The sequence below is a fragment of the Solanum dulcamara genome, chromosome 3, assembly GCF_947179165.1.
Source record: "Solanum dulcamara chromosome 3, daSolDulc1.2, whole genome shotgun sequence".
Taxonomy (NCBI): domain Eukaryota; kingdom Viridiplantae; phylum Streptophyta; class Magnoliopsida; order Solanales; family Solanaceae; genus Solanum; species Solanum dulcamara.
Window position 1 is genome coordinate 31,544,339 of NC_077239.1, and position 9,648 is coordinate 31,553,986.

At 35.2% G+C, this 9,648-nt stretch overlaps 1 protein-coding gene and 1 long non-coding RNA gene across 2 annotated transcripts; one reads left to right on the plus strand and one right to left on the minus strand.

The window, feature by feature from the left end:
• Positions 1-523: 523 nt before the first annotated feature.
• On the minus strand, positions 524-3,423 carry LOC129881604 (uncharacterized). Its single transcript, XR_008765631.1, has 3 exons — positions 2,973-3,423; positions 1,909-1,952; positions 524-916 (listed from the first exon to the last, which is right to left on the minus strand). It is a non-coding gene; the product is annotated as an uncharacterized LOC129881604 (long non-coding RNA).
• A 2,749-nt stretch (positions 3,424-6,172) lies between these two features.
• On the plus strand, positions 6,173-8,202 carry LOC129881605 (uncharacterized). Its single transcript, XM_055955764.1, has 4 exons — positions 6,173-6,445; positions 6,707-6,845; positions 7,202-7,335; positions 7,425-8,202. Exons 1-4 carry the CDS (start codon positions 6,300-6,302, stop codon positions 8,092-8,094), a joined length of 1,089 nt encoding a protein of 362 aa, XP_055811739.1. The 5' UTR covers positions 6,173-6,299; the 3' UTR covers positions 8,095-8,202.
• Positions 8,203-9,648: the final 1,446 nt, after the last annotated feature.

A 9,648-nucleotide genomic window follows, 5' to 3' on the forward strand; every position in this document is an offset into this window, starting at 1 on the left:
TATCCAACATATGTATATGCTCTTTATGTCTATTTGTGATTTCTACGATGTCTTTAAATTCTTTGATCATTATGGAAGTTCCTCATGACTTACTTATTCTCTTTCATCACTCATGATATTTGATCATTGCATTCTATGTCTTTCGTTACATGTCATTCCTACATACTTAGTACATTCAAACGTACTAATACATATTATTGCCTATGTTTTCTCATATTGTAGAGGTTAAATATCATACTCCTATCACACGTGGCTAGAAGAGTTCCAGCTGACGATGTGTTGGTGAGTCCTCATCTATCGAGGGCTGGTTATGAGTTGTTGTTTCTTGATTCAAAAGACTTTGTTATATTCGTATTATTAAGGGTGAGCTAGGGACATATCTTAGTCCCTCGCCCTTCTTAGTTAGCAAAGTCACTAGTTGGACAATGTTATAGAGTCTGTGTCGTCAAGTTACTTTCATCTTTTATGATTCTTTATTAGACTCTTACTATGATATTTTGTACTTACTTAACTGTCACGACCCAACCCCGTAGGCCGCGACTGGTGCCCGAGTTGGGCACCCAAACATACCCTAATCCCAAATTAGCCTTTTTAATCGAATAAACATATGTAGTGATTAGAAGAAATTACTAAATATATCATAAAAGTAGATATAGGCACGAGGGTTGATAGACCGTCACAAAATACACAAAACCCAAACCATATATACAAAACCCACAACATAACTCTGTCTACAGACCTCTACAGATGATAGCATAGCCATATGACGGGACAGGGCCCCGTCGTACCCCTGACCAACATATTCAAATATACAGAGATAAAGTCAGTACCAAAATACAAGCTCCGAACAAGGGAGCACTGTCAATAACACAGCAGATGTCCTAAACCGGCGGATCAGCAAATCAAACTTTGGTACCTGCGGGCATGTAACGCAGCCCCCGAAGAAAGGGGGTCAGTACGAAAAATGTACCGAATATGTAAAACATGAACTGTAATAAGTAAAACCATAATCTGAATAGTAGGTGCAGAAAACGAAATAAATGTTCAAAATTTCAAAATGCTTATCATAATCACAAATCATATATGCAAAGACATATGCCATATCCGGCCCCATGTCATGGGACTCGGTGAACAAAACGTGGTCGCCCTCCTGTCATTGGCGCCACAGCACATCATAACACCAGAGTAGGGAATATCTCCGTAACAGATCATATCATATCAGATGGCCATATCAAATCATATCAAATCATATGTGTACATGGCACAGCATAACTCCGTGGCATAACATACACCACAACCCATGTACATGTCATACCTGCCCCCTCACGTCGGGGCACGGCGAAAAATGCAGAGAAGTATGCTTGATAACATATCCTGGCCCAGGCTCAGTGAAAGAATGGTTACAGTATGCACGAGTAGAGTAGTGAGAAACTAAATGCAATTTAAAATATAAAAACATTTATAGAGACTTAATAGCGTAATCCTGATGACAAGTCATATAAAAGAAACTGAGCTATAATCATAGTGTACTTCTTTCCTATGTCACGATGGTCTATGTCAAAACAGTCTTTCAGAAATCATTTTCCATATTTCGAAACATAATATGGGGATCAATTGAATAATTGAAATAACTATCATTTAAAAATCCAGATAATAGTTATTTCAAGTAACCTTCGATTGTCATTATGAATTATACTAAAGCATGAATTATATCAAAAGATGAATTATACCAAAATAGGATGGCTGGAATCAAACTCATGTATCAAAATATAAAGATATAATTTTTAGGAATTTACGAACATTAGCCATCCTAGTGTCTCTAAGAATAGGAGTTTCTTTGGAATTTATACCTTCGTCCGTTTGTTTCATATAAATCATGCCAAAAGAAAGAAGGTTAGCTTTACATACCTTTAGTGTTTATCCACACACAACATGTATATGCTGCCTCATACCTATATTAATAGGTTAAGCGTTATGGTTAATATATGGAAAGGCATAAAACGTTTTTATCGTTAGTAGATTATTTCTAACAAACAAAAAAAAACTGGACAGCACCTCCCCTTAACTTCATCACCCTTTTTCGAGTATATAAAAGTAAAACTGGGTTTTAGAGTCTAAATGAACGTTTTAGCTCTATCAAATAGCTTTCCAAAACATCTTTAATCAACCAAAACGGAGATTTACACAAGGAGTTATGCTAAATTTACTAACAGCAGTCCCATCCAAAAACGGGTTTGCAAAACACAAAATTCTGGGTAGCAACTCCCTTATATTGCTCACTTTTTTTCCACTTTCAAATTAGTCATAAAATCCCCAAGCAACATCAATAATCACACCTTCAAATTCCATGTCAAGACAAGCCAAGACGATATTCAAAAATACTCCAAATCTGTCCATTTTAATACCAACACTAATCATGGGATTTTCTTGCTTCCAAGTCCATTTAATACAAGTTAATATCTTCATTATAACCTTAATTATCATTAATATTCCAATCTCAACAAGAACAATAACAACCTATCAAAATAGCCCTTAACTAACAACATAAAGATGTTCAAAAACCTCATGAACACCTACCACAAGCCAAGCAAAACACCTATAATTTTTACACCTTATTTCATATTATTTTTCAACAATTTTCGTGACCTATTGCAGCAGCCCCTCAACATAAACATCACTCATTTAAATTCAAGAAAGCCATGTTAATATCACCACAAGTCCTACCATATCCCACAAACGAATTTCAACCTCAACTTTAACCATTTAATCCCTTCATTCTCATCCCAAAATCCATAACAATAACAATCAAATACTAAGCAAAATTAATTCATTATTTTCCACACCAAAACAGCCCCAAACGTCTCCTACCATGCCTCAACATCAACACCCATAATTTCATACATTCATCAACTCACACAAGCTTCAATTACCTTCAAGATGAGGGAAAAATGAAAAAGGAGATGAAATCTTACCTTAGGCTTTTATGAAATAATTTGCTTGAAAATTTGAGGGCTTGGTCAAAAACGTTTTTTTGCTTCTCTAATGGATCCATCCTTGCTTCCATAACCTTGAATAATCACCACACTTAATCCCTCAATTTCTCCCTCACTCTCAAGCTTGTCCGCCTCTCTATCTCGTTACTTCTCTCTATTCTTTCTTTCTCAAAAGTTTAGGAAATTTGGAGAAGATGAGGAATTCTCTCTCTTTCTTGAACATTCTGGAGTTGGGACACGTTTTTGGCTGCTATTTTGGTCAAAATGAAGACCATGTGTGCTGCCCAAGGTGACTAGATGTCCCCTACTAAAGCATGGGCCAATTAGAATTGGCCATGTGGCAGTGGGGATCACTTTTCATCCCACTATTTAATTTAATTCATCTCAATTAATCTCAAATTTCCACTTAATAATTCAACCATGGTTAATTAATCCCTAATCTCAATTAATATTTATATATCAGTAGAAATTTGAAAACCGGTCGAGCCATTTTTAAAATTCGGAATTAAAATTCGCAGCCAGCACCTTTGTTCAGTAAAACTGTCATATCTCTTGATACCGATATCGAATAAATTACCAAAACCTATGGTTGGAAATATAATCCAATTATCTACAACTTTTATTTTATAAGGTTTCCCAAATTCCTGAGCCATGATGGCGTTAGGGTCTCCCCAAGTCAGATTGCCCAAAAACATAACTTAAAAACATCTTTTTGGAGGGCTCACACTTGGATTTGGCTCAAGGGTCCTCCTTGAGTTGTGTTTAACTTCACATACATTATCCATATAAATTATCATATGTCCTTTTTATAAAAATCTATTAAGTGGGCTCCACCTCAGCTCACGGTTAAGCCATCTATAGCCATAGTAAAACAATATTTTTTTCGGGGTGTAACATTAACCTTATGCATGCTTAATGATATTTCAAGATCTTGGTTGGAGCCCTCTGGGGTTTCAATCGCTATATTACGACTAGGCCCTAGGTTGGGTCGTGACCATTTAGTTCTACAATGATTAATTAAATACTAATAAGAATATCCCAATTGGAGAATATGATACTAGTAAAAAGTTACACATGTTCCTAAAATTTCCTTGAAACCTTCCAAAGAGGGTCTTTTTTCTCAAGTACGAAATTACCCTTGAACTCCGGTCAACCTCACTTGCTTTGCACCTGCAAGATGTAGGTGCACTTTTGCTCGGCGCCGTTCTTCCCCTTGCATCTACTTGCACCTGCGAAACATAGGTGCACTTTTACTAGGTGCCATTCCTTGTCAACATGTTTAGTGTTTTTTCATCTCAAATCTTTCATTCTTCATGTTTCAAAGAAATGTCTTCATATAAGAGAACAAAAGGCTAAAATTCTTTCAATTAACATTAAAATATAGAAATAATTCATATTGAAGATTCGAATAAGTTTGTAACATACCAACTCATCAACAAACGTACAACTAACACCTTGGGTGCACAAAAAGGCACTAACACTGCCTTCAATGTGGTATCGCCCAACTGATGGCTGGATTGCGGGGTTGGGCATGCAAAACGAGCATTGTCGAGTATAATGGGTATTACTTGTTGTACAAATATTTGATTGACAAATGGTTTGTTGAGTTAGAAACTAGACTCAAATACATTTAATTTGATAGGTTATGAGTCACATAACCCTTTCTAGTCTAGGAGATATATTTATTTGAAGTTGACACTTGTATGAACCTATACGAAAAACTTCATCATAGGGGAAGTTTTCAACTCAACTTTGTGTTAATATTTCATTATGACCATGATTCACATACAACACACTTTCCACACTTAAGACTTGACCTTTACACCTAGATACATTCAAATTCACGAGTTTTGGATCTAACTACATACATAAAACAATTTAAATTTTAACCCGAAGGTTTGATGTGTTACAGAATCATCCTATACTTTTCTCCATGGAGAATACGAAGCAATCGACAAAGATTTTCCCACCCTTATCGTCGTCTTACGCTATGACTGTGCCAACTATATATATATCTCCATCTTTTTGCGCCTCTGGCGCAAAAAGATGAAGCAATCGACAGTGTTTTCTCGACCACTTAATCGATATTTATAAGATTCTCAAAATCTGAAACATCCAAAATGTTTTTTTCCTTTATGGTCTTTTCCATTTAGCTTAATCCAATTCTTATGTATGTGTTGCCATCTGTGATCCATTCATTAGCCGTGAATTGTTTGTACTCGTGTTGGTGATGCCGCTAAGAGGTTGATTTGTCTTATCTGTATTGTGAAGATAAAATTGAAACTAATTCATTAGGTGGAGGAAGACAATTTTCAAGTAAAAAGTGAGATCCAAAAAAAAACAAGTGAGAAAGAGAGGATTTATGTGAATTTTGTGGGTGTGAGAAATAGTGATGGAGATGGATGCGATGTAGATATCTTTAGTTGTAGGAAATATTTTTAGTCGACACCCGACACTTTTTATGAGTTTTTAAAGTGTAAGTTTAATTATACTCCCACCATTCCATTTTAGTTGTCATTTTTTGCTTTCGGAAGTCAATTTGACTAATTTTAAAATTAAATTATATTACTTTAACTCAATATTATAAAGTAACAACAACAACAACAACAACAACAACAACCCAGTGAAATCCCACAATGTGGGGTCTGGGAAGAGTAAAGTGTACGCAGACCTTACTCCTACAAAGGTAGGATGGCTGTTTCCGGGAGATCCTCGGCTCAAAAGAAGTATAAAAAGAGGTCAAATAAGGCCAAAAAATTCAAAGCAATATTAGAAAGCAAATAACGAATAACGCAAATAACGAAAGCGACACAGATAAAATAGAGTAATCAAAGTACATAAAGTAATAGAGAGATAATAAAAGAAGTCAGAGCACATAAAATTATAGTGTACTAATGCACCTATATTCAAAAACTATATGAAAAGTACTATAAGTTACATTTTTTTCATATCAATATGATACAAAATATATCTGAAAATGTTAGTCAAAGTTCATATACCTTGAATCTCAAAAAAAAAACTATGACAACTAAAACGGAACGGAGGGAGTATCTATTAGAGGATATTTCAGACATTTCGCGTGACAAAATTTTGATGAACCCGAGCAAATGACGGATGAAATTTTCGCATTAGTATCCAAAAAGCCCACAAGGCCCACTTTTGAAGAAAAGGGGAAATTGGAATCCTGGGCATCACAACGGTCGAATTTAGGCTGATTTGAGGGAATCAAAATGCTTCGCTGTCTGCAGACTTCCACACACACATAGAAAGAGGAGAGAGAAAGAGGAGAGAGAGAGAGATAGAGAGATGGGGAAACGGAAGGGGAGGAGGGAGCAGAAGAAAGTTAGTTCAGAAGGAGGAGATGAGGGTAAAGAAGTAGAAGGAAGCAAATTCTTCGCCTGCTACTTGCTTACATCTATGTGCCCCAGGTTCAAGGGTCACACTTACATCGGGTTCGTTTCCTCTCCTTCATTATCAATTTAGGGTTCCAATGAGGGGAGTTTTTCTTTCATTTTGTTTTTGTTTTTGCTTAATACATGTAATTGAAGTCAGCATTTGACAAAGCTACATAGATTTATTTCCCCCTGCCATTGTTTTTATTTTAATTAATTAATTTCTAGTCTTTGAATTGGATGGATTGATTATGATTGAAACAGACAAAATAATATAATGATTTTGGCTTTCGGTAATCAATTAAGTAATTGTTTGGGCAGATTTACAGTGAACCCTCGCCGTAGAATTCGACAGCACAATGGAGAGGCGACGATGGGTGCATGGAGGACCAAGAAGAAGCGTCCCTGGGAGATGATTTTATGCATATATGGCTTCCCTACAAATGTATCCGCCCTCCAGGTACCTCTTTTTAACTATCTAATCTACATGTTTGGAGATTTATGTTATTTTAGAAAATCTATCCAAGCATGGACTTTGTTCTCGAGAAAACAATCCAAACGCCATAAACTGTTTTTGTTACCATAAATTTTGTTGGGTTACCTCTGGTCACTGACACTGAAAGGACTCAGAGTCTCTTAATGCAAAATTTTAAATGCTCCCACGGCTTATTGTTGCCTTAATTCTCATGTCAAATTTCCACTTTATTTCACAATTAGGCATATTCTCTTCGTTTGTGCCAGTTGGTGTTTGTCAATCTGAAACCTGAATTTAAGCTGTTTGGGGATATCACTTTTTTCTTCTTCTCTTTATTGCAGTTTGAGTGGGCCTGGCAGCATCCAGTAGAATCCCGTGCAGTTAGACAGGCAGCAGCATCATTCAAAACTCTTGGAGGAGTTGCTAATAAGATAAAATTGGCACATACAATGCTTACTCTCCCTGAGTGGCAAAGGTATGTATTTTGTTTTCCCTGAGGTGGACCGACGAGTCTTATCATTTTGTTCTCCTGGAGTCTCATTAAGTTTTGTCTTCTATGTTCAGCCTAAATCTCACAGTAAATTTCTTCTCCACAAAATACAAGATGCACTCAGCCTGTTGTCCCAGTATTCCAGAGCACATGAAAGTCCGTGTTTGTGCACTGGATGAACTTCCTTGTTATACAGGAATTGACAGGGATGAGTATACAACCAACGAGTGGGAAACTAGTGAAGAATATGAGGGGAGCAGTGAAGAATTAGTTGACAGAAGATCAGCCGGCTCCACAAATTCTAACAGTTCTTTGAGTAATCAAGACAAAGACAACATCAAAGAAAATGACGATGAACAAACTGATTGGAGAGAGCTTGACGAACGGTCATCTTCAATTCAAAATAGCACTCCCGGTCTAGAGCACTCATACATTATCATTGACTCCCCAGCGGAAAGGTCATCCTCAATTCAAAGTGGTTCCTTTCATGTTGCAGACAAGAAAGAGATACATGAATTGGATGATGAATTTGGTGGGAAGCAGCTGGGCGAGCAGGCCAACAGGCTGTTTTCAATAAAAACGGATGCCTATCATGATCCATTGGCAACTGGTTTGCCTAGTGAAGTTGAGGTTATTGATGTTTTTACTCCTCCTTGCTCCAAAGTGCGTGCAGACAACAAAAGAAGACTTTCGGCTAGTTGTCCTGAATTAATAGACTTGACAGACTCACCTATTTATGTCTAATACCTGGTTTTTTGATAACTGTCATCAAAATATTGTGCTAGCATGTCCGTCCTTGTTTATAAGTAAAGCATGTTAGAATATCTAATAGTGATGATGTTGATATCGTTACTGATTCTTTCAGCGGTAGCCGAACAAAAAGATTGTGATGCCTTAGCCAAGCACAACACCATTCATCCCCATCGATACAACAGCACATAAGCTTCATCTTCACCGTCATACATTCACAATCCGCAACAAAGAAAAGTTCTACCTAGCAACCACAAGAGAGCACCATTACTTTCACCCACTACTCTTACAACAGTTAATGTGTCTCAACCGTGAACACTTGAATTGAAGAGCGAATCTCCAACAACCAAAAAGCCAAAGAAAAAGAAAACCTAGATCTAGAAGAGATGAAGAACCAATTATCAGTTTCTCAAAGAGATGTGTAAAACAATGTATAACTACTGTATATATAATGTATAATTACATACATTATATATATAATTATATAATGTAAAAGCAAAAGAAAACCTAGATCTAGAAGAGATGAACCAATTATCAGTTTCTCAAAGAGAAGTGTAAAACAATGTATAACTACTGTATATATAATGTATAATTAAATAAAAAAAGGTGTACGTACATACACTTCATATTCGTTATTATACAATTAATATACACTCTTTTATATATATACACATTGTTATACAAATTAGTCAGATTGTGATTTTTTTTACATTAATAATAGTTAAATTAAAATATTGTTACAAAAGCATCAAAATAAGGAAGTTAAGTGCAATGTCATATATCATAACAGAGGTTAGCGAAACGAAGTCAAACCTAAGGAAAGATCTTTGAAATTATCTCTTGGTTTTGAGTTCTAAATAATAGGTGATTTCAAGAATGCTAGAACACTTATAAACCGAAAGAAACATAACGTTTGATTTTAAGGACTTGAATAATAGATTTGGAAGACCGTTATCTTGCTAGAAATCAAAATTTAAGTGCACTCATACTTTCAATCAACTTAACTTTTATTGTAATTTTATTGAATATCAAATAATATTTGTTTAATTACCAATAATTTAATTTTGTAAGACATAAATTCCGCTCAATGTTTGGAGATATTTCCATCAATCAACATTTTATAAAAGCATACAACCCCTACATGAAATGTTGATAGACTATTTAACTTTTTAAAAATAAATTTTACATTACATCAAAATTATAACTTAATTATTTTTATTATAGTTATAACTTTAAAATTAATTGAAATAATAGTTATTAAATTTGTGTTTGAAATAACCGTTAGACTACAAGTGCGATGCATGCCCATTTAAACCGGTACTCCCTTTGCCTCATATTACTTGTTCACATTACTAAAAAAATTTGTGCCAAATTATTTGTTGATTTACAACATCAAGATAGCATTAATCAAACTTTTCTCCTTTTTCCTTTAAAATTAATTCTTTAATACACATTGTAAAGTTCCAAGAAAGTTGTTTAATTGTTAATCTCGGTATTGATGGATAAAATATATAGATAGAGTGTATTAAAAAAATTAAAAGATAACTT